Below are 26,521 nucleotides of genomic sequence, written 5' to 3' on the forward strand. Positions count from 1 at the left end.
GACTTCAGCTCCAGGGGATCCAGTGCCTTCTTCTGGACTCCTAAGACAATGAATGTGCAGAATACACAGACATACAAGCAGACGAAATACCCATACACATAACATACACAGACATACATGCAGACAAAATACCCACACATAACATACACAGACATACATGCAGACGAAATACCCACACACATAACATACAGACATACATGCAGATGAAATACCCATACACATAACATACACAGACATACATGCAGATGAAATACCCACACACATAACATATACAGACATACATGTAGATGAAATAGCCATACACATAACATAAAAATAAAGTTTAAACCTTTTTTAAATACAAGACAGCAATTTTTTGATACTATCAATACAATCATTGTATCTCAGCAATTATCTGAAGTTTTTAAGAGAAAATGAAAATGTTAAAGTTTGACATCACTTTTACAAATAATGATGGACAAGTTGTCAGCAGTCATACTTAAACATCCAAGAAAATTCTGGAATTCTTGTGAAATACTTGCCTCAAAAAAACTCCAGATGATATATTTTATGAATATCAGATGTTTTTATAATAATTTACTAAAATTTTATGTGTTTTTATAAAATAAATGCCATCATAAAGTACACTCCCAATTCATAACAGAGGTAAAGACTCCAGGATTTAGACACATCTGGTAGGAAACTGATGTTTGCTTTCTTGTCAGTGCTTTTGGTAAGAAACCGCCTCTAGTGCGACGGACAGGCTCCACCTTGGCCTGGTGCTGGCCTTTGTTCTTTTGTCTCTGCCACAGCAGTGATGAAGAGCTGTTGAAGAATATCCTTATCTAAATTTTTACCTGGAATACAATAAAATAATGACTGTGCTTATTAAAAGAGCCATCCACCTATCAACTCCAAAGTGTTTAATGCAGGTGCTTTCTAGTGATCTACAAAATCAACAGTAACTGCTCTATTCCAAGTTAGTGCTCGACCTAACCACTGTTCCAAGCTCTAAAGAGTAAAGTTCTAACAAAATCTTACATTACCCACGATTCAGACAACTAGGCAAGCTTATTCAGTTATTCTGGTTAAGTAACACATGCCCCATCTCCTTCAGCCCAGCTCTGCACTTCCCTTCAGAAGTCTGTTACTCACCAATAAAGACCAGCTGACAGGATCTCTCGGCATCGTCCTTCCAGTTCACTCGGCTCTCTTCCAGCTCGTACAGCTCATGGATGCCTTGCACAATCATTTGCTGTGGTTTGTCTTTGATAGACACCAGGCCCTGTTCAAAGGACAATGATCACTCAGCTGTAGCTCAAATTGCAAGCAGAAATAGTACATCAAATTTGAAAATATTTTTCAAAAAACAAACTCATAACAGAACTATAAAAAAAACACTTGATTCAATTATTTGCATATTTTAAGTTCTTAAAACTTTGAATAATTTTGTGTATACTGACCCGCCCCCTCACCCCTCACCCCCAAAAAACAGGTTTTTCTGTGTAGCCCTCGCAGTTCTGGAACTCACTCGGTAGACAAAATTGAACTCAAAAACTCAGAAATCTGCTTTCCTTTGCCGCCTGAGTGGTGGGATTAAGGATATGAATCACCATGCCTGGCTACTTTTACAAAATAATTACTTCCTCTTTCTTGTTTGTTTTCTTTTGTTTTGTTGGAGACGGGGTCTTGCTGTCAGGCCAGGCTGGCCTTGCCCCTGCAGATCCACTTGCCTGACTGTACTGCCATGCCTGGCAATGGTTCCCTTTCTAAAGATAAAATTAATCTATTAGGACTTTCCAGTGTTATTTCTCACAGCGAAAGTCTCATACTAATTACTCTGCCTTTAAGAATTTTATACTTCTTTCACAAATTTAACTACAAAATTTGAGAAGTTAAGATATTTTGTTGGTGAAACTGTTTTGAAAATGTATTATAATAAATTTAGGCAATGATCAAATAAAAATCTATTATAGTCATGTGAATAAAAGTTGAGTGGGGGTGGCAAGATGGCTGGCTCAGTGGGTAAACACGCATGCACTTACTTCACAAACTTGACAAACTACCAGAACCCACAGTAGGAGAGAACAGACTCCCAAAAAGTTGTCGTCTGACCTCCACCTGCACATTGTGCTGTGTGTGTGCCCTCATTCAGACAAATGCAAAACCATGTACACACATCCAGATGTCAAGTAATATGATTGACTTTCCAAAAACTGTACAAAAATTCCAGTGTTTTGTACCTTTGTATAAAATATGACAAATGTTTAGTGTCTGCCAAATGTATCAAGTAACACAAGGTTCAGCAGTGGCAGAATTTTCCATATTATTTCTGTTAAATGATGCTCTCTTAGAAAAATAAACCATTTCTCTAAGTGACCAATCTGTGCAGAGAAGAAGAGTTTGACAGTGTCAAGCCAGATGACTGCTGGGAACACCTGGCAGAGGAGATCCCAGCTCATGGTCCAAGGCACATGGGTTATTTTAGCTGCAACCCTAAAAAAAGCTGTGCAAATAAACCATGGTTTTTACAGGAATTTTGAAAGCTCCTTTTCAGCAATGGAAATGATGAAAATGAGGGCAGACAAAGGTTACTTGTACTAAAACTAGTGTTTCTGTTTAAAACCAAACATGGTTTTTACATAGCAGCCAAGAAAAGGATGCTCTCTCCAAAGCCTGAGGACAGACTGCAGGGCGCACCTTCAGCCGGATGACCTCCATGCAGCGGCCGTCCTTGTTCTTCACATTCTTTTCCCACAGGAGATTCTGTATCGGGCGACACAATTTCATGAGACCAAGGACTGCTAATGCAAGTACTACCCACCAAGCAGCCGATGAATCATTAATCAGCTACAAATTGCATTCACCTGGATAAATACATTTAGACTCTCTTCCTCTGCACTTCCTGGTACGTCAAATGTGACTGTAACAATGCTCTGTAAATCAAGAGGAGAATCCAGAACTGTTAGAGAATCAGCCACCTATTTTTAAAACTACAACCAGTTTTAAGATGAAAAAAGAAAGAGGCCATACTATGGAGTATTATCAACCACTACTTCTCTCTGTTTTGGTGATTTTGGAATTATCAATTCTATAAAGTACATGAACAGTTCAGTATTTCCCAATCACCAAACCAAGCCTTTCAGGTGAGCGCCCTAAACGAAGAGTGCAGCAGAACTGTGTGCATTCTGCCCGTGCCTGCTCGCCTCTTCACAGCAACCCTAGGGAGTGGGGAAAACTACTTCACTTATAAGTTGGGAAAATGAGCTTAGAAAAAGGACACCACTCAAAACAAAAGTGCAATTCTGCTCTCCTAGAGAGAGCCATGTTTGGTCTCTAAATGAGCAAGCGCAGGGCTGAGTGCAAGTTCTCAGCGAGGCTGGCAGCAGTGGTGACTCTGGATCAGGTCTTGGACAGATTTATTTTTCCATCTGATTTCGATAGATCTGTCTTCTCTAAAGAGGCTTAAGGTTCCCTCTAACAGGTTACATGACTAAAACTCAAACTTTGCTGACAATATAACCCCAAATCTTGAATTCAGCAATGAAAAGACACAAAGGCTAATAATAGATGTGTTGTTAAAAACCATGGACAGTAAGATACTCCAGTCGAGCTCAAAATAATTGTAACAGGAAGAAAGAGGGTACACCTCTGCTTAACTTCTTAGAAATACTCATTTCCCCAAGCATTTTAGAACACCATGTAAGACAGAGGAGTAAAATTAGAAAATGGTAGTAGTTTTATGCACTTATTTAATTTTTGTTTCATTGGTTTTGAAACAAGATCTTGCTGTATCCCAAGCTGGTTTTGAACTCACGATCCCCATTTCAACCTTAGCATGCTGGGTTTCAGGTGGGCATTAGCATTCAGAATTTTTTTTTAATGTAAACTTAGTAGTGGTTGTGCAGCTCATGTGGGTCCCCCAGCAACTGGAGCGGGGCTATCCCTAAAGCTGCTGCCTGTCTGTGGACTCTGTTCTCCTGGCTGGTCTGCCTTGTCTGGCCTCAGTGGAAAAGCATGTGCCCAGCCCTGCTGAGACTTGATGTGTGGAGAGGGGCGGGGGGAGGGAATATGATATTGGAGGGGTAGGGCAGCTCCACTCTCTTAGAGGAGAAGGGGAGGGGGAGGAGGGAAGGACTGGGTGGGTGGGAGGTGGCAACTGGGATGTAAAGTGAATAAATAAATTAATTAATGAAAAAATAAAAGCAAAAAGATATGTTGGACTTTTAAAATGTAAAGCACAGAAAAGCTCTCACCCTTATCTGTGGAACCTACAATCCAATAACTACAGATGTATGAAACTACAGACAATATTGAGCCACAAAATAATGCCTTTCAAGTCTTAACTAAGCACTTATATACCATGGTCATAACTTTCACGCTTTGAATCCCACTGCAAAATTAGCACAAGTTTCTTTTTCCTCCTTACAATGAATGTCACAGATACAAAATTCACTCTGACCATAGATCTTAGCAATCTCGGTAATGATTTTTCCCATTTCTTATTAAATCAAGAACTTTCACCTTTTCACACAAGCACTCTATGGCTTCTCTTTGACATATCTGTATTGTCAACATTATTAGTCTTGTGCTTTGGGAGGTGACTCAGTAGCATAAGGGTCACCTGAATAAAAGCATTATGATATGTGACAGTAGATCTGGCATAAGAGATGTCAACTGAGTGAATGATGGGCGGATGCTGTATTCCGCATGGATGTAGCAGACAATGGGATGACTCACGCGGCTCTCAGGCCACAGCAGAACTCTGAGAGGATTCACAATGCCACTCAGAAAAGCATGCACTTTTATACTGATGAATTATTTATTTCTGGAATTTTTGCACTTAATATTTTGGACTGCAGTTGGCTACACAGAATAGAAACCATGGATTGTGAAAGTTCTACCTGTATTTTGTTATAATAACTAAAACAAAAGCTAGAAATGATTTCAATGCTCATCAACAAATAAATTTTTAAAACAGTGATGTGTACATAAAATGGATTATTATTTAGGAAGGAAGGAAGGAAGGTAGGTAGGTAGGTAGGTCAGTCTGCTTTATGGTAAAATGTGAATAAACCCTGAGGATTCTTTGCCAGGTGAGATGAGCCAGGAATAGACAAATATTGTACAATTACACTTGAATTTCCTACTTAAAATAGTTAAACTTAAAAAAAAGTCAGAAAATAAAATGACAGCTGCTTGGTGCTATGAAGGTATACAATATATCAGTTTTAAAAGTAATTTTGTCTTTAAAAAACTTTCTAAATGTTTTTCATTATAAATGTATTTCATTCAAGTTGAACAACTTCCCTTTGCCTATGTCTCAGCACAGGACTCAATACATTCCCTGCTTTACCATAGTTTAAAGATATTTATAAGCATTTTTTTTTTCTTTTTCAGGTTAGGGACATGACTTTGGTTAGTTTTGGTTTTCTAAGACAGTTTCAAGTAACCCAGGCTGGCTTCGAACTGTTGATCTTCCTGCATCTACTTCCTCAGAACTGGGAATACAGGCATTAGAGACAGGCATTGCAACTCGTTGTTATCTCTTAGCATTTTAAAGGATATAATTAATTCCAGCAATAGGCACAACTGATTCTCGAAATGAAGATGTTCAAGGTAGATGATCCCTGTTTCGGAATTGTAGCTTTTCATCCAATTAAACTCTTTTCATATGAGGAAAACTCAAAGACGAAAGCTATAAACTATGGTAAAAACTCAGAATTCTAAATTGCCCCTACAAACAAAACTAAGACTGTCACGTGGGTTTTCTCATCTATATTCCCACCCCAGCTCATCTTTATTGGGATTAAACAAGAAATGGTGGAAAATAAAAAAAGGTAAATGAAAGTAAATATTTCTCAGGAATAAAACTTTAATAACTTACATACAGCATACTCTAGGTATTACCAACCTCAGACTAGACCCTGGAAGTTATTTTTGTTTTGTACCTAAAACTAAGTGCCTTCTGATGGTAACGCAAAAACAGAAGATGAGGCAATAATTTAGAAAACTAAAGTCTAATAAAGAAATTCTCCTAAAATAAAACTAACAGTAACTCTAGTTTGCTGACTTGGCTTATTTTCCCATTTAACTCATTACAGTCTCAGTTTTATATCCTATGCAAACGAGACCATCTATACAATCACTTCTACCTGGTTTCTTTTTCTGGAAAACCAAGCTTAGGAATACTCTCAAACTCAATCCCTCTGCCTCCACGCTGATGCTGCTGCTCTTGACTGCTCTTTGCCTCTGTGGTATTTTTAGCCCCAAGATGCCACACTGCGCAGGTGGCATTTTCATTCAAATCTCTTTGTCCGGCAGATGTGTCCAAAGTTTTCTGGGTTCCTGGATTACTCTACACTTCTGTCAGGCCTCCCCCTTTCTCACCAATCCATATGCAGACAGGGATTACCTTGTTTCCAAGGCAGGTACTCACCCCACGAGGCAGTATCTTCACACTTGGTCTCTAGCTCCTAAAGACAAGTCCTGCTTCTCTAACACTAACACTCAGCAGGGCAAACCTTCTTCGCCTTGCACAGTATAGCTCAATATCTTCCAGTCTTGGCCATCTAGTAAGACTTCTGCACTTAAAGCTTGCTTTTTTGGGACATACATTTTCACTTTTCAACATCTGGATTGCCTCTCCTCTCCTACTGTATCTACCCAAAAATCCAAGCCTGCCAACCAGCCAACTAAACCGGACTAGTTTCTCTTTAGTTTTAAAGTCAGAATAGTAATCCTTTCTTTGACCAGAGGGTGCATAAGAACTTCTCTACATTTTTAGATACACTTAGTATACTGATATAATCAGAGTGGGAAATATAAAGGTAGGTGTTTGTTGTACACATGGGTGTGTGTGTGTGTGTGTGTGTGTGTGTGTGTGTGTAGATAGCATTGAATTACACATTAAAACCTGCATGATTTACTTTATACTATCTTTTCTAAAGGTTTTGATGAGGTTCAGGATAGCTATGATGGTTAATCTTCATTGTTATTTGACTAGATTCATAAACACTATGGAGGGGCTGGAGAGATGGTTCACCAGTTCCAGGGGATCTAACACTCTCACAAGACAAACATGCAGACAAAACACCAATGTACATAAAAGTAATGTTTCTACAAAGGTTTAACTGGTGGAAGACCCACCCTGAATGTGGCCGCTACCATCCCATAGGCTGGGGTCTTCGATGGAAGAAAAAGGACAAACTGAGCAGTCTCTGCTTCCTGACAGCAGATGCAATGTGACCACTCCCTCATGCTCCTGCCACATGACTGCCACACCTTAAACTGTGAACCAAAAATCAATCCTTCCTTCTCTAACCTGCTCTCGTCAGGTACTTTGTTAAAGCAATGAGAAAAGTAACCAGTAAAATACTCTAGCCCAATATATAGCATTTTGGAATTGAGAAACAGAAGCAGGAAAACCACCCTCACCCTTAAGTTCGTGGACCCTAACTTTTCCCTGAAATAGATCATAAAGCATAGGGCTGATTTTCTGAGCTCTCCCTGTAACAGATACTAAGACTCTCATGTGATAGTGCCAAGAAGAAAAGAGTATCCTTATCTGTAGGAGGGGAAGAAGTCCTGAAGGAGTGAGTTCCCCAGTCCAGTATTGCTGTCATAGGCACAGCCGTGTCAAGGACCCCAAGTGCAAGTGTTGACAGTGCGTGTGCAGAGACTGTCTACCGCTAACCAGAGGCTTGAAGTCTGCTCTCCTACAGAGAATGTTTCTACCAAGAATAGACAAACCTGACCCCTTGGTCCTGCTGTATACCATAAATTCTCTTCAACTCATTTAAAAAACAATGGGCTTCTGGTCTGCTGTAGTTTTTTCAGTCAAGAGTCCATACTACCCAATCCCAGCCTTTCTGTACTTCTTTCTGTCCTTCTGTGCCTGTCTTTTCTTCATTTCCTTCATTCACCATCTAGTCAGGTCCAAATCCCTTCAACAGTGGATACCTCTGAAAATAAAGGACACACACATGCATGCGGATGGACACACACACACACATACACACACACTCACACACACACACACACACACACACACACACACACAAAGGCCTTGCAGAGTTCAAATTTATAGAGTGGTATTGAAGGTAAAATTCGAGGTCAGTTTTTATTTAAGTAAGCCATTCCTTATTTTTCCTTAGACAGCTAAGTACAATTAAAGCAGAATACAGATAGAACCGACAGGTTACATCCGTGTACAAACTCTCATCAGAGTAAGTATGAATACAGGATTTTCTAAAATATTAGGAGGAAGATTAGATTCCTTACACATGACAGAGTCTTACACTAAACTAGATCACACAACCTCAAAGACATATAAAACTTCAAACTGCCAACCTAATCTATAAATAATTTTTTAGAAAGAGATCCAATACAAAAAATCCTAAGTACAGCCAACTTGGTTAAAAGAGATACTTTAAAATTTTATACAATTTTATTTTTACCTGATCAAGGTGGGGTGCCGTTGACACATGCTGGAGTTTTTTCTGCAAACTAAGAACAACCAATTACAGATTTAAAGATCCACATATTTCTGATTTAAAATTATCTATTACCTAGAGACACAGGCCAATTAAGGAACAAATATTCCACAAATGAATCTACTCCAAAGTTCCAATTTTATTTACTCTTCATATATTTTAAATTTATACATATATGTACTTTATGCAGAGAAAAGCTGAGAAATCTAAGACATATGTAGAAAAAAGCTGACAGAGCCCTTATTAAAAAATGTTTTTGAATGCACACCAATCACAAGTATCATACAATGAAGAGAAAAACTAATGTTTTAGCATCATTCTATTGCTGAATATGTCAGTAGATTTCTCTGTAATTCCCATAGGTCAATTCGATAATTTCTACAGTCTTGGGAACATAGGCATGGCCTTTCTGTAGTGCTTAGGTTTCTTCTCCTCCATGCTTCCCAATAGGAAATAAGCTGTTGGTAGCTTTGAAAAGTTAGAAACATAAAACTTTCCTTTAAGGGTCTCCCTTCAATGAACATTTCTATTATTTAAGGACCAGCTGAATCCAAGTATAAATTTCCTAAACAGTCAGTTACCAGTTAAGAAAAAAAATAGATCAGCCTGGTCTATGTAGTGAGTTCCATGACAGAGGGGGGGGGGAGAATGAGAATATGAAGGAAAAAGAGAAGTCAGAATGCATTGTTAAGAGAGGAGCCAGGAGACCACTATGCAGAACAAATTACACCATAACAACTGTAGCACACACTTAGACACTGACTGCGACAAGGCAGAAGGCAGAGGACTTAAAGCCCTGCAGATGTCCTGTCTTGAGGCATGGCGAGGGGTAAATTAGTAACAGCAAGTTTAGGCTGCAAGAACTATTGGAAGGAATGCCTCACACTGGGGGGTCTTAGTAGGGAAAGTGTCACTTTAAATCCTTCCCAGCTGGTTGCCTAGGAAAGGATTCTCCTGATTAACAAAAGAAAGCCATGCAAAGGCCTCATCTACAACTGAGAGACAACTTTACACACATAGTCCTCTAAGTATTACTAAAACATTATAACTGCTCTTAGTCAAAAATAGGATGAGATTAGAAAATTACTGGAAAATCATGTTTCAGTCTTGTTAGACAGTGGGTACATACAACATTCACATGCAAGTAAAAAAAAATTAACAAGGAATCTTTACGGTTAGTTCCTAGTAAGTCTCAGAATTTTATGCCCTTAATTTAGCCCCTATTATAAAATGAAAAGAAACTATACTTTAGTAGAGTGGACAAGCATATAGTTATTAAACCTGAAATTTATTAATCAGACTCTCCTGTGTGAAAAACAATCAGCGCTATTCCTAATGATTTTCATATTCCATATGCAACCATAATCAAGTATAAAAAGTTCCTGTACTCAAATGTACAGCAGGAAAACAGGCCAGGAAGACTTCACACTGTGGAAAGCAACAATACACATAGACTGTACCATACACATAGGGCTATATTTAAATGAGCACATTCTCCTTTGTGACTCACATATACCAAGAAAAGCAAACATTTTATCCAGGTGCTCTGGAAATGGTCATTTTAATTTGTTACTGGGTTACTTAAAGTCCAACCAGAGGCAATGAGTGAAACAGTTCTTAACCGAAGATTTAACTTGTAGAATGGCTAGTTCTAGCCCTTGGCTTGTAGGAGGACATATCCACCACTCTGGATTTCCATTTTAAACCTGAGGAAATAGCTGCCTTGCATATTCCATGCCTACAGGCACTAAGTCGTCCCATGTTTAAAAGCTGCAATAAATGGGAATTAAAATTCTTTCAAGAAGTACAGTATAGCACCATGCCATATCCTTACAGGTTATTTCCGATGCTGTTTTAAAGAGTGAACACTACTAAGGACAAGAGACTGGGTGTCGACTTGTTTCTCACAAGTACAGAACCACCCACTATGCCTACTCATAAGTAAAACAGCCCTACTAATTGAAAATACTCAGAGAAGTATTCATTTTTATGATACTGAGTAAACACAAATGAAACTCAACAGATATATACGCATTGTTTACAACAGCTAAGATGTAGAAACAACCTAAATGTTTACTCTTTGGATGAACAGATAGAATAAATGCGTGCTCTTTGTGTATGTTCATGCTTGTACTTCTGTAAGTGGACTGTTTTTTAAAAGGAAGTCCTACAATCTGTCATGCCTATAATTCTAACACTCCAGAGGCAGAGGCAAGTAGACCTATATGAGTTCCAGGCCAGCCTGGTCTATATGACAAATTTCAGTACAGCCAAAGCTACATAGCAAAATCCTGTCTTAAAACAAGAAAAGCTACTGATGTCCAAGAATAATTTTTTCTGCCTCTTAACATAAAGATACCTCCAAAATGAGACAGAAAGCTATTATTAAAGGAAAGGCACTTGTCTGTAAGAGAAGCCAGTTAGGTTTTTTATATAGTTAATGAATTTTATTTTATTTTCTTTTATTTAGAGAGTGTTATAATGGTTGGCACAGAGATACTGATCAGTTTCCAGGCTTAATTACCATTTACATAAAAATTTCTATAGAAAAATGCATTTCCAAACAACCAGTTACCACACCTTTTAAGATCATAATTAGACATAACCGTGTGAGCCAGGGGTGGTAGCATGTGCCTATCTCAGCACTCGGGAAGCTGTGGTAGAGGATAACAAGTTTAAAGATCAGCCTGGGCTGCAAGGTAAGGCCATGCTTCGGAAAATAAAGAACAAAATTTGTATGCCAAAGAAATGGCATCTTAAATAATGAAAAATGGAAAAAAAAAAAACATATTACACCAAAATGACCAAAACCCTGAAAACATACCTTATACCAGAGAGAGTGTCATAGGCATGAAGATCTAATATATTTGAGAGATGAGTTCTAAAAGGAAGAAATGCATTTAAACAGTTTAAAATTGTGAAATAATCCAATTAATCAGGAATAAAATTTCAAATTTGGCATGGCAGCACAGAACTATAATCTCAACATTTAGGAGGTCGATGAAAACAACCAAAGCTCAAGACCAACCTTGGCTACACAGTGAGTTCAAGGCCAGCCTGGGCTACAGAGCCTGTCTCAAAAGGAAAAATCACTAAGGATCTTTTGTTAAAATATGTAACCATAAAGATTAATCAGCCTTGGGTTAAAGAATTTTCTGCTTTTACAGATGACCTGGGTTTAGTTCCCAGCATCTTGCAACTGTCTGGAACTCCAGTTTCAGGAGAGCTGATGTCCCCCTCTGACCTCCATGGGCATTAGGCACACACATGGTGCACATTCATACAAGCAGGCAAAACCCTCATACACACAAAATAAAATAAATCTTTCTTAAAAAGATTAACCAGAATATTATATTTAGGGTGATATATTAAATGACAAGCAAGAAAAAAAAAGATGCTGTGAAAGAATTCTACCTTAAATTCCTAAAAGTAGCTGAATGGGAAAGATCAGGCAAAAAAAAAATCTTACTTGTTACTGCTTCAAAAAGTTTCCTTTCCACTTCTGATTGTCCTTTAATAATAACTCTATAATCTTTAAAATGTCATATTTTTGAGTTAAAAATTATCTAAATAAACTTTCCATATTACCCCAAATACGAACTAAAAGAAGCAGAACTATAGATAGCAGTTTACACACATTCCAAATGCCTCTGGATTTTCCTAATTCTTTTATAGCTTCTCTATGATAGAGCTAATATAAAAACACTAGACTCTACAGCTGAGCGTGGTGGCACAAGCCTCAATCCCAGCACTTGGGAGGCAGAGGCAAGTGGATATCTGTGATGTCTAGGTCAGCCTGGTTACATAATGAGCTCAGGACAGGACTCGAGCTACATACTGAAACCTTGTCTCAGGAGGAAAAAACCTAGAATTCTGGGGCTGGGCATACAGCACTGTGACAAAGCATGTGAAATCAACCCTAAATGCCAAAAAAAATCAATTAATACATAAATAAACCCAAAAGGAGTCAAACAGTCAGTGTACGAATTAATATTATTCCTTGTAGAACCTTGAATTTAACTTTACTTGTGGAAAATTAGAGGATAAGTAGAGTGAAGCTTCCCAGATCCCAACGCTGTCAGACCAAATGATTCCTCTGAAAATCAGTGATGACCGAACCTTATGAGGAATGCAGCAATTCAAATCACTAAAAATCACACAGTACTTCATGGTTTAAGTACATAGAGGTAAATTTACAAAAACAGGTGACTGATTTTCAGTTTTAACATAGGCCCACGAAAGAACAGAAAACTGTGACTTACAATTAAACTAAAATGAAGGAAATATATAAAAGAATACAACAAAACTACAATCAAAATTACACTTACATTTCAATACCAGATACAAGCAGATTGTCAGACATTTCTAAGTGTCTTGTCAGACAGCTGTCACACTCAAGATGTCTGATTAAGCATGCACATGTAAGTTTAGCTCAGAACCGTCCAGCTGTGTCTGCCTTGTTTACGGTCAGCAGCCAGCCACACTCTCTGGACGACGCTCTACAAGATTATGAACGCTTATCTTGGCATAGGAGGACAAATTCCCATCTTATTAAACAACAAATACCACAACATTCTAGGATAATATACTATATCAACACTTTGAATTCTGGACATGCTAGATGTGCTGAGCCAGGAAAATGATCAAGCAAGGAAGCAAATGGTCTGTGAAGAAATTTCTGACTATCAGTTTACACTAAGAGATCAAAATCCCAGTATTAAGCACACTTCCTTTCCCACCTTAACAGTTAAACAAGTGCACGTTTAAACCATAAATTTATCATCTTCACTTCAGAATAGACTGACGTCTGTAGGGACCAATTCTGTGAACACCCTTCTAAACACACCACTATCTCACTGTGACAGTGTCCTTGAGAATGCGACCACTTAGAGAGAACTCTGCATGTAGCAAATCCTTCAGGTACTTCTAAAACTGAGTACCAACAATGGTCTCTCATCAAATTCTCAATGGTCAGTATAAGAGGAGAAGGCATGAGCTTCCTTCCACATGGAAGTTTTTATGAACTCCCCCAAATTAGCACTGCTTTGGAAAAGGTCTGATCTGATTTAATACATGTCTAGAAAACTTCTCATGGCATTGAATATGTTTGTTTAATATCTTCCTTCAGAAATAAAAATACCAGATACCTTCCAAGACATTCAAACTGTTAAGATCAAAAGACCATTACCATTTTAAATTAAATACAAAAATAAATCAAGGGAGAAAAAAGTCTTTCTAAGTTCATTCTCCTACTGTCCTACAGAGCCTGCAGAGACTACTTTAGGGAAACTGCCTAGTCACCACCTTTTAAAGTTCAATGAGTGGCTCCACAGCTTTACCTAGTCTACACCAGGCAGTTATTTCCAAAAGCTTGGTGCTAAGCTCTAGCACTAAATTTCCAAAGGTCCGAGTGGATCTAAAACTCCAGTGATTATAAATGCAAATTCATTGCCCTTCTTAAACCCATGTTAATCCCACTCTACCCAAGTCTTGCCAACCTTCCTGTGTGCTCAGTGAGTCCCACCCCTCAGGCCTCTCACTGCCTTTAAATCATTCAGAAACTCCTTGTTGCCTACAGAGAAAATCCTATGTATTATGGCATTCATGGTCCTTTGTAAAGACTCACACGCCTTTTCTCCCAGCTACATGCAGTCATGTGTCCTAGTCATTCTAAAATTAAATGGAGATTTTCTTCACTTGCACACTCAGCCTGGAAAATCGCCTGCACTGCAGACCATCTGGGTCTGCTCCCTTCACCGTTCAAGAGTGCTCAACGGTCATCTCCCTAGTTTAGGTTTCCAATTCTTCATAAGGAAAAAGAAATGACCATTCCTCTGCCTTCTTACTCTTACAGAACACTGAGTAATTAAGTTTTCTGTTACGATGTATTAATAATATTTAAGGTATTGTTTTTTGCTTGTTCACTTCTCAGTTTTCTGCCAAATGATTGACCAATCTAGTGTCTTAAAAAAAAAAAAAAGTATTTGTATCTTATCTGTTGCTTAATTCCTGAAACCACCCTGAAATGCTAGAACCTGTAAAAAGCTGCAATGGTTAACTTATTATTGACCAGCTGTATTGTGACTTTCTTCTGTTCAATTCACTTGAATCTTTAAAATCTTAAGAAGTCCAGAAAAGATAAGAATGTATGCCTTCTAACCTTCCCTCCTACGTCCAATGTCTAGGCAGTTTCATAGAAATTATATTTGCCTGCCAATCCAATTAAACCTTGTCAGTAAGATAACACTTCACATGATTCCTACTGTTCTACAAAGCCAAGATGAGCCTTTGCCAACTTTAAAATACTAAATGGATTAAGATGTTAAAAATAAATGATTCCAATTATTCTGCTAAGAAATAAATCCCTAGTCTCTAAACTGAGACGCCCAAGTTGTTGTTTGTATGACTCTAGGAATTTGGGAAAATACTGAATTAAGATTCATGACCCAATGATAAGATTTCTACAGATATCTGACCTTCATGGAAAAGGTCTCTAACTCAACTCCTGCGTTCCCAGCAAGAAGAGGTTAGTTCAGAGTCTCAGATCCACTGTCAACAGCAGTTACTTAAGAAAGAGAAGACAAAGATTTTCATTTGTATACTTAAACTTAAGCAAGAAGTATTATATGATTAGCGCTCCTGTAGGAGAGCAAATGTTAGAAATGATAAAGAAAATCAATAGACAATGAGCTAATCAAGAGGGGACTTTAGTTAGAACCGATAATTTCAAAGGGAAACTAAATACATGCTGTCACAACAGAACCAGTTACTGACAGATATGATTCCCAAAAGCTAATTTAAGTGTTAGGGAGTTGTCTGTTGTTTATAAAAGAAAGAAAATTAAGGGGAAAACAAAATGTAGACTGTGATAGGAAGAAGCAACTGAGGAATGGCTTGGAGTATGTGTTAGATTCTCAGGTTTTTACAGTGGAACTGGAAAATCTGGGAGTGCATTTACTTGGCCAGTGCCTACAGCAGGATCACACTGAGGGCATCTGTGGCTCCTGCAATCACATACCAGACTCATTCTCCAGACTCATTCTCCAGCTGCGGACAGCCTCAGAGCAGCTGCTGCTCTTACTGCCTCACTCTTCTGGCAGTCTGTCAGCACCTCTAATCTTTGCTATTGCAGACAACCCACGCAGCTAAGACCTCTTCTGCATTTGACAATGGAAGACTCTCAGCTAGAGGCTGGGTGGCACTAGGCTGCCAGCTGCGAGTCTATTGGCTACTAAGCCATTCTTGTCCCCGGTGTGAATTTAACAAAATATCCATGCACTGAAGTTTTCTGAAATCATGACACCATTCAACAATAACAACAATAAAACCAGTTCAATCTACCAAAGTACAGTTCACAGAGGTTTTTTGTTTTGTTTTTTAAGACAGTACAACTATTTTAGAAGATTACGCACCTTTATGAACAGAACTACAGGTAAGAAGAAGCTATAAAAGATGTAAAATATATAAAGGGATGCATTAAGAACTTAAACATAATAATTTCATGTATTCTTATTATAGGTTTTTGCAAAAATACGGTTTTAAAGTATTAAAACCCTATTTAAAGGCCTGAAATTAAGATTCCTTAACCTGCTTTTCCAGATTTATGTATCACAGTTGTGTATTGTTCTTTTTTTTTTTTCTTTTTTTTTCTTTTTTTTCGGAGCTGGGGATCGAACCCAACAGTTGTGTATTGTTAACAAAGGTACTAAGTATGGCAAACTAATCTGTGAAGCGCATTCAGACAATAGTTAGCTCTTACTTTAATGCGTTTATGTCCTTGTTATATCACAATTAAGTCACTTATTTTCTGAGGCAGGTTTCTCTGTGTAGCCCTGGCTACCCTGAAACTGGCTCTGTAGAGCAGCCTGGGCTTGGACTCAGAGATCCACCTGCTTCTGCATCCCAGGTGCTGGGATTAAAGTTTTGTACCACCGACGCCTGCACTTTTCTGATTTTTAACATCTATTCTTAACTAAAGGCTGATTTATCTGTTATTGGTATTAGTAATAGAATTTTTTCCTTTTCTTCCTCCCTCACCCCAACCACATACAGCCAGGATGTCTTTGAACTTTCTATACAGTCAAGGATGACCTTAAACTTCTTCCTCTGCCTGCATAAAGGAAGTGCTGTGATTGGGGCGTGTACACTCTAGACAGTCTATGCAGTGCTGTGGTCAAGTCCAGGGCCTCGTGCTTATTAGGCAACAATCTCACAGCTGACAAATACCTCCATTCCTAGTAGTAACTTTAAAAAGTACCTTGATCTTTGAGTTTCTAAAACTTTTCCCAGTCCATTTATTGATCTGAAATAAAAAGCAAAAGAAAGGAATTTAAAGGAAATTTAAAAAAAAGCACACAAAAATTATTCCTAAAACAGAAAGTTAACAGACACAATGTAACAGAACTTGCATCCCACCCACCCCCACATATCCTGCCTTTTTTTGTTTTGATTTGTTTTTTTTGTTTATTTCTTTTTTTTTTTTTTTTTTTTTTTTTGTTACTGGCTTAGAATTCTTTCTCTTCAAACTACAAATCTGGCACAATCTAGCTGTGCATTCAAGAAAACTGGTTACTACAAAAAGAGAAAAAGAAAGCAAACTTGTTACTCAAGCATCCCACACACCTGGAAGGTGTGACCGTGAGCTACAGAAGGTCCTCCCTTCACTTTTGGGGAGGCTACGGGTAAGGCTCAGTGGTGCAGTCCTTGCGTAGCATCTGCTCAGTGGCTTGACTAGCACGCACAAAACCACTGTTTGACCCCAGTGTTGCCAAAAAGAAAAGGAAGGAAAGAAATGATTCCTAAGAAGCAGGGACCCTTAATGTTCCTGTATACTCAGAACTTTTGCAAGGCAGCCACGTTTTATACATACACATTGTAGAAATGGTGAACACTAAAAAAATAAAAATAAAAATAAAGTAAAAAATAAAAATTAAAAAAAAAATTTTTTTAAAGGGGCTAGAGAGATGGCTCAGTGGTTAAGAGCACTGACTGCTCTTCCAGAGGTCTTGAGTTCAATTCCCAGCAACCACATGGTGGCTCACGACCATCTGTAATGGATTTGATGCCCTCTTCTGGTGTGTCTGAAGACAGCTACAGTGTACTCACATACATTAAATAAATAATATTTAAAAAAAAAGAAAGAAATGGTGAACACGAAAACACCAAACTAAGGAAAAATAGTTAGTTCCCTTTGTATACCATAAAAAATACTTTAATTCCCTTAAACACTGTGAACACCAATATGTTTTTGTCTTATCAATTCTCTTTTCTTTACAGATACATGTCCAAAGTATCTGATGCTTGTTCAATATGTTCTCATGGATTCTTTCTGTGTATAATAATTCTGAGGTAAGTCTCACTTTTGGACAGCTGACTGAGTACTAAGGAAGTACTAACCACTACTAAACCTCCACTGTGGTAATAGCTCAGGAAGCACGCACTGTGAGGAACTTTACATAACTCACCAGCAATCTCACAGGACTCATGTGTACCTAAAGCAAACTTGTGAGATAGGTTTTATTCTTATTTTGCAGAAGCTTAAATAAACCCCGTCAGAAGAGGGAGAAACAGACCAAAGACTACAACCAAGGCAGACTTCAACCCCATATATCCTATACAGTATTATCTGCCTTCTACACGAGATAGTACTTTTTATTGCAAAAATCTAAGCATACTATTATTAAAACAAGAGAAAAATATAGAGGAAAAGTATAAATTTCTTTCTCTTGTAATCATAATCACTAGAAATGACTGCTTAATGAGTTATGCATTTTTATTCAATTTTAAAGCACATACCATATAAATTAGTGGTACTGCAGTCAACATGTGAGGCCAACAGAAATGATATTAAATATGGTAATGCTAATCTATTATAAAAAACTCTATAGTCACTAAAACTGACCAATTAGGAAAGCTACTAAAATATGGCATTGCCTAGTTTAGGTCTTATAAAATAATTCAAAACACAATCTCTGGACTTTACTCTCATTTGAGAAGTTTACCTTGGGTTTCAAAAATAAGGCGTCTCCAAAATAGCCAGCCTGTCAGATTATTTATTAATAACATAGTATCATTCATATGAGTCTATTTTGATTAGCCTTGTACATAGGCAATGAAGACATAAAGCAAAGACGTAGACAGTTGACAACTCAGGAAACCATTAAAATCAAGAAGGGATTAAGGGGAAGTGATGCAATGTGAGCAGACTTCATTAAGGAATGGGAGGAAAAGGGAAAATGGGATCCATAGATGAAAATAGGTAATAGTATATATTATAAAGGAGAGGTAGACTGAGAAATGGCAAGTGAGAAGCAGGAGGTGGGAGCTGGTAAGGCACATATATGAAGAAGTAAATGAACTGTCCTAGGGAGTTAAGGAGGCTTGCCCTTAAGAAAAGAGTCAAAGGACAGACATGAAATAGAGTCAGTGAATCCAGAATATCAGATGAAAATTCTGAATTATGTTTTGTTAAGAACTGAATTATATTATATATTTCTATTTATTTAACAGTCTATTATCCAAGAACAATATATGTGATTCCTTAATGATCCTTGAAGCAAGTCAACCTTGGACCTTGGAAACAGCTTATGGTTAAAAACATTTTACACATTAAAATTTAAATCTGAAGGCATTCAACACACTTATAATTTCCGCTGTTCTTTAAAACTGAACTTAGGTTTATTTTTAATTGATATATAAAAGCTGTATATAACGATGGGGCCACGTGACGTCTCAGTATGTACAGGCTGCTGCACTTCAGTAAACAGACCTAGCTCCTTCAAGATTGATCATCTCTTTACGGTAAAAAACACAAAAAATGCTTTCTTCTGGCTTTTAAGCTACAACAGTCAAGTGTACTGTACCTGATAGTTGTTCTCAATTTGTTTAGCTCCTCTTCTGAAACCAAGTCTGTTTTATTGATGAGAATCATGTCTGCCAAAGCAACTTGCCTAAAAGAGCAAAGAACAAGTGTCAGAAGAAAAATGTTAAGAACTCACAAAACCATAGAAACAGTCTATTTAAGTCAACATTTCAGTAATAACAAGCTTGGGCTCAGTTTACTCCCAACCTACTCACTCTACAGAAGAATTCCATACATCACTTTGTAAGTTCATCCAAAAAGTATTAGTTATTGACCCTATAAAGATAAAACCTCCAGAGTTTTAGACAGAGAATAATTTCCAGTTCATGTGTGTGTGAGTGTGTGTGTGTGTGTGTGTGTGTGTGTGTGTGTGTGTGTGTGTGTGTGTGTTAAAGAAAAGCATAGGGGTTGGGGATTTAGCTCAGTAGTAGAGCGCTTGCCTAGCAAGCACAAGGCCCTGGGTTCGGTCCCCAGCTCTGAAAAAAAAAAAAAAAAAAAAACAACAACAAAAAAAAACCAAAAAAAAAGAAAAGCATAAAATTTAGGTATCTACTATAATGGGAATAAAGATAGTCTAGTTGAAAAAATTATAAAACTTACCATAATTTTCAAAGAAATATAAAGAAAAAGTTCACTTAACATTAAGTAGTTTGCTTTAAAAAAACTATACTTCAAAAAATACATCAAGATCTTATATTAATACCTGTTTCATCACTATGAATATATATTATTGCTGCAAAATAGATACACAGAAACTCCAGTTACTGAATTCAACTGATAAAATGCTATATAACATAACAGATTATTTTTCTTGATTGTTCAAGAAATTCTAACCACTGGACTACTATTTTATAATCCTATTCTTTTACAGGATTAGAAATAAAATAAAAAACATAAGCAAAATTGAAAAAAACACTACAGAATGTATATTATAGTCCTACTTCTGTTTAAGTAATCTTATGTGGCTAGAGACAGAATGCACATGTCTCCAAATATTAACGGCCACAATCTTTAAATTGGAGATCTTCTATTTACACTCCCATGGCCTTTACAACTTCCTGATATTTTCTATTTGCCTTATATATATTTTCTATAATAACCATTTTTGGTGAAAAAGTTATAAACATACTTAAATTCATTCTAACTTATATCACAATTGTACAACAACACAACATTTAGGAAGGACTACAAAAGAATTCAATAATATTTTCAATAATAAATTGAATTCAATAAACTTCAAGACAACAAGGAATCTTTTGTCCTGTCTTTACTTTCTATGGGATCATCTGTAGCAAATCCTAGGAAGTCTCACTCTTAAGCCTGCCCAGCAGCATATTTGGTTTCAAAACCTTCATCCCATTAGTGAAAATACACCTAGGCTAAGGAAAGTACTTTAAATACTTGTAAGTCTACAAACAAAACAATTAAGAACTTAAAAACTTAAAAACTGTTTTAAGTACCAAGTCAAAAGTATTTCAGTATTTGTTCCTCTGTACTGAGTAACAGTGAGGAGTGAGGCAGCTTTTAAGGGAGCAAATTAACGATCTTCAATTCCAAAGGGGCATGAGAATAAAACACTTCTAAATGTTAAACTCTCCTAAATTCATAAAGATCAGTTAAGTCCTATGTCCACCATTCATTTTATCCCACAATATAAATGGCTTCAATAAAATGCTAGTCATGAGTCCATGATGGGTAGACAGCAATAATGTGTAGATAGAAAAGAATGCAAATTTGCCCTATCTTTCTTTTTTCTTCTGCTTTTATGTTATTTATCTTCTATTTTCCAACTGGTTGGTAATCAATATAAGCTTTAAATATGAATACCTAGAAGCTTCATTGACAAGGCCATCAGGTTTTTCTTCAGTTAAATGCTGAACAAAACAAAATTTTTAAAAATTACTATAATACAACACAAAAATCTAACGTCAACACAAAGGATTTTATTTTAAAGCCACCTTTCTTGTCTTAATGAGACTTTAAGTTCCATTACGAAATACAAATCTACTGAAGACTTTTGGTTTAGTTAGTTACTACATATAATTGACTTAGAAGGCCATGAGGTACTTTTCCCCTCCGAAAGCAGCCCCTCTTTCAATACTATTTATATTCTGAAGTCATTTATGTTATAAGGGTTACCAGAGGTTGTCTTTTACAAATTCATGTTTTTAACCATGTCTCAACAGAGACTTCCTATCACAAGAAAAAGCTGGCTACTGAGTACTATAGAAAACTAGATTATATCAATACTTCACATTTTAAAGGGACTTTAATAGAATTATAAGTTATTTAATTTTTGAACCATTTTTAACTATTATAACCATGAGAATTATCTAGCTGCCCTTACCCATCACAGAACACTGTACTTTTACAGATACCACCAGACTATCTTTTACTAAAAGCATGCTTGATAGAAGCAATGTGAACACTATTTAAAATCTTTTTATAAAGCTTTTTATTCCACATACAGCCAGTCTTATGGAGAATGCTACTTAGTTATTACATTAGAGAATATGTAGAATTACCTACAAGTTACATCACATTTATTACACTAGCTTCACAATTCACGGGGAGGTAACTATTATGCTTAGAACTTAAAACACACTGGTGATTATTTAATAGACTTGGTTAAGATTATAGAGGTGATTTTTTTCTTCTAAAAATTTAACAAATACTACTTAGGTGTGACAGAACCAAAATCATGACCGTGGCATAATCATTTCATTTTTAAAATACAATTTTATAAACTCAACCACATACTCACTCCCCAGTTACAGAGCTCACAGAACACAGAGTGTAATGCATCAGCAATATTACTCCATGCCAAAAAGACCAAATTTCATATTCTTGCTTTCATAATTATTCATGCTTTCTTACTATTAACAAATCCACTCTGCAGGATAGCCTCTGCATTTAGAGGCTAAAGCTATCGGCAGGCCCTGGAACAGCCTACAAATGACTTGCAGTTAATATTCCCATGTGTTCATAAACACATGAATTTGTTATATGAAAAATGCTATACAACTTATAGTAACACATCTCTTTCCACTGAATAGTCTATCTACTAAAAATTATTGATCTGCCTCTGGACAATCCTACCCAACATTCTTTAAAACTGAAGTATTTTTCAAGACGCTTTATTGGAAGCTTCATCTGCATGTGTATCAACTGACGTATCTGTACTTTGTAACATGTAAAAAAGATATTAAAATTAAGGACTTTAAAATTTTCCAAATGTAATATAAAAAAACTTGGCAGTTTCACAAAGCAAAGGTTTGAGACATTTATGCAAGATAAAATTTCACTCAGAGTTAAATGGCACAGACCAAGACTTGATTACCTTTAGACAGATAGGACATATTAAATAAAAAATAACTTAAAACATCCCACAAATAAAAGTCTGCCAGTGGATACAACTTGATTACAAATGTATGTGATAACCATAGAAGAGATAAATGCCTTGCCTATGCACATAGGAAAGCTTTCTAAGTATAACAAGTACTAAGTAGACACTAACATTTCTGAGTATCAGCCCTATGTTTCTCTTAGGAAATTCCTACTTCCCAAACTAAGCTTAGCTAAGACAAAAACTTAAAAGTTATTTGGTCATAAGTCAGACTTCAATTTATAAAATAAGAACAAAAATGTAAATTTTGATGTTCTAATCTACCTTACAGGCATACAATTTAAAAGTTCTATAAAATTCAAAACAAAGATACCAATCTCCAAAGAATTTCTCTTCTTTGCTAGAAATCATAGCTTTTTAAAAATATATTTCAAAAATAGCAATAATAATTTGGGTACTAATGAACCCAACGAACCAACATATTTAAAAACTAAAGGTTCAAACTCCCAGTGAGACCTACACCAACTGCAGTAATAACAAAGAGGTGAGGTGATGGTCAATGGATACAAGTTCTAGTTTCTCAGGAGGAATAAATTCTGGAATTTATTCTAGAAAACTAATTCAGCATGGCAACTGTAATTAGGACTATGGGATGGAATGCTTGAAATTTGCCAAGTTATTGCACCTTATAAGCTAGCAAAAACTAGTAACTATGTCAGTGGATGGACAAGGTAGTACTACGTGACTGTTCCACACTGTTTGCACAACATATACACAGACAGATCAGGGTAGTAAATTGTATGCCTTAAATCTATATGATTTTTATTTGTGAGTTATGGCTCAATAAAGTTAGAGGAAACAAAGAAATGATTCAAAATAAATTATTACTACAGTCACAACTTCAAGAAGAGCTACGGGAATTCTTTCCTGCAGAAATAAAGAAAAAAGCAAGACCAAAGAAAATGAATCAAAATGGTCTAAAATTTCATTATCTGAGAAAGAACTGTGCTGACCACAGTGGAAACAAGTTCAATGTCAAAGATGTCAGATATCAGACAAAGAAAAAGGAGAGAAATAGCAGCATATATTTTTTTTCTGTTTTGTTTTTGTTCTTTACAAGGACTGACTGGTTAGAGATCTAATGTGGTTTCAGCTTTGAAAAAATGATATTGCATAATGTCAATCTATTTATTTTCCTGGCCTTTTCCAACCCAAACTGTTTTCTGACTGAATTGTTTCAACCGCTTGTGCAATACAACAGAAGACTCAAAAAGAAACCTCTTGCTTGACCTTTTATGTGTAAACTTCATTCGTTGATTCTATTGCATTCAATGCTGTCACATTTGTAGGACTAAAAAGAACAATGTCAGTGCCTAGATGTCAAGCCTGGAGAATAGAGAGCTGTCATTTTAAGTTGTCCAATTCTTCAGCCATGATTAAAAAATGAATATTTCAGATCAATGGGTGACAATCCCATTAGAGTGATCGCCTATGATATCAATTACCACTTCAGTTTCAATTTGGCTGGCTGGCCACAGGGTCCCATTTCTCAGCTTTACTTGTGATGGGCTGGCTCTGTGAAGCATGACACCCTTAAATTGCTGCCCATTATCCAACTGTCATTACTTGTACTGCCTCAGAATTCCCTGAATCACAAGCAGCTACTGAGGTCAAGCTTTGCAACCGGAGGAATTGGACAAGTTGGCAAATTCTTTATATAAAGGCAAAGTTATTTATCTGACATATGACTTGGAAAATCTAAAGTTTCCATTATCCTGACAGTATGTCAGTTTTGTGTAGGTATATTGATTTAATAATTTAAGAGGTTTTATCAAGGTGGCGAGGGGTTAAACATATACTACATTTGTATTATTCAGAACACTGCTTTCTTTGGGGGATCTTTATCATGCCAGTAAAAGATTCTATTTAATTCCTCTCTATATCCAACTCTAGATATAAAACTATTTCTATAAACATAAAATGCTAGTTTAACTTTGGATACAACATGCTAAACCTACACACACACAAAAAAATAAAATAAAATAAAATGCCCTAGCTGCTGCCTTATGTACCCCAAATTTATGAATCAACTTATAGAGTAAATTAATTCAAATATGCCTTAAAAATGTTCAAAACAAGGAATTTGAAATTTTCGGATTGGTTTTGTTTTTTTCTATCTCCATTCACATTTTAAAAAAAAATTTTGAAAACAGTCATTAAGGTGACCTACAACTTATCTTTAAAAAGAAAATCAGTTAAGCAAGGTGTGGTAAACCTCATCTATAATCCTAGCACACAAGAGATCTAAGAAGGAGGATTATGAGTTTGAGGACATATCAAGTTCAGGATTGCATGAACTAAACAACAGACACCTCTCTCTCTCTCTCTCTCTCTCTCTCTCTCTCTCTCTCTCTCTCTCTCTCTCTCTCCTCCCTCCCCTCCCTCCCTCCCTCTGTCACACACACACACACACACACACACACACACACACACACACGGCCATTGGATTTTTTTTTTCTGGCCAGAACTCTATTTGCAATCTTCCTTTTATTCCTAGTGATACCCTTCTATGAATACTTCTACTAACTGCTGAGGTCTCAGTTTATAAAATGAACTAAGTTCTTGTTGAAGGAATCAGAGAATGAACTGGAAGAGCTTGAAGGGGCATGAGACCCCATATGTACAAAAATGCCAAGCAACCAGAGCTTCCAGGGACTAAGCCACTACCTAAAGACTATACATGGACTGACCCTGGACTCTGACCTCATAGGTAGCAATGAATATCCTAGTAAGAGCACCAGTGGAAGGGAAGCCCTGGGTCCTGCTAAGACTGAACCCCCAGTGAACTAGACTGTCGGGGAGGGCGGCAATGGGGGAGGGGGGGAGGGGAACACCCATAAGGAGGGGGGGGAGGAAGGGAATGTTTGCCCGAAACTGGGAAAGGGAATAACACCAAATGTACATAAGAAATACTCAAGTTAATAAAAAAAAAAAAAAAAAAAGCTTATGGCTGCATAAAATATAGTACTTCCCAGGTTTGCAAGTGAACTGAGAAAAATTTTAAAGAAACAAATGTTGCAAAAGGCTTTGGAGAATAAAACTTGCCTCTATCCTAGCATCAGCCCTCTAGCCCGCTATTTATAAATTTAAAGTCTAAGTTCTAGAACAGGATTCAAATATCTCAAATTAGGGTACAAAAACGGGGGTAGGAAGGGCCAGTAAATTAGACTGACAGCCATTCAGACAAACCTGATAAATTTATTGAAGATTTGGAAGAAAGGCCAACATAAAAGTTAAGTTTAGATACCTCAAGGGACAAAATATTATACTAATTGTTAAACACTGAGTTTATACTCTCAGAAAAAGTTGTTTTTGTTTTCTGAGACAGGTTCTTACTCCACAGCACTGGCAGGCCCAGAATTCATTCACTATGTAGATCAAGCTGTCCTCTGACTCACTGACAGCCGCCTATCCCTACCTCCCAATTTCTGAGACAAAAGCTGTATGCAATCATACCCAGCCTCTATGAAATTATAACTTTGTTCCTAATCCATACACCCAGATAGACCAGGGCTAGACAGCTGATACTAGGACAGAAGCCAGCTTTTCTCCAAAGCCTTTTGCAATGTTTGTTTCTTTAAAATTTTTCTCAGTTCACTTGCAAACCTGGGAAGTACTGTTTTATTTTATGCAGCCATAAGCTTTTAAGACCTTAGTTCATCTTATAAACTGAGACAAACTTTAAAGACCTTAGCAGTTAGCAGAAGTATTCACAGAAGAGTATCACTTAATAGAGAGTATCTTCTCGTATGCACTAATTTTTATTTCTTCAAAATTAAA

General features: G+C 36.8%; 1 protein-coding gene across 6 annotated transcripts in view; it reads right to left on the minus strand.

Annotated features, from left to right (window-relative positions):
* Positions 1 to 235: 235 nt before the first annotated feature.
* Positions 236 to 26,521, minus strand: part of LOC116891052 (COBW domain-containing protein 1) — a 41,039-nt gene continuing 14,753 nt past the window's right edge. Inside the window, exons 7-15 of one of the 6 annotated variants that reach the window (XM_032891742.1) lie at positions 21,163 to 21,209; positions 19,337 to 19,423; positions 16,732 to 16,776; positions 11,299 to 11,355; positions 8,439 to 8,487; positions 2,847 to 2,915; positions 2,680 to 2,745; positions 1,135 to 1,264; positions 544 to 836 (exon numbers count right to left, since the gene is read on the minus strand). In XM_032891742.1, the coding sequence (XP_032747633.1) occupies positions 727 to 836; positions 1,135 to 1,264; positions 2,680 to 2,745; positions 2,847 to 2,915; positions 8,439 to 8,487; positions 11,299 to 11,355; positions 16,732 to 16,776; positions 19,337 to 19,423; positions 21,163 to 21,209 (660 nt within the window). In that variant the 3' untranslated portion in view covers positions 544 to 726. Of the gene's footprint in view, positions 837 to 1,134; positions 1,265 to 2,679; positions 2,746 to 2,846; positions 2,916 to 8,438; positions 8,488 to 11,298; positions 11,356 to 16,731; positions 16,777 to 19,336; positions 19,424 to 21,162; positions 21,210 to 26,521 lie in introns of all 6 variants that reach the window. The other 5 variants (XM_032891743.1, XM_032891744.1, XM_032891745.1 and 2 more) reach the window with 5 other exon arrangements.

This window comes from Rattus rattus, chromosome 2, assembly GCF_011064425.1.
Source record: "Rattus rattus isolate New Zealand chromosome 2, Rrattus_CSIRO_v1, whole genome shotgun sequence".
In the NCBI taxonomy this organism is placed as follows: Eukaryota; Metazoa; Chordata; class Mammalia; order Rodentia; family Muridae; genus Rattus; species Rattus rattus.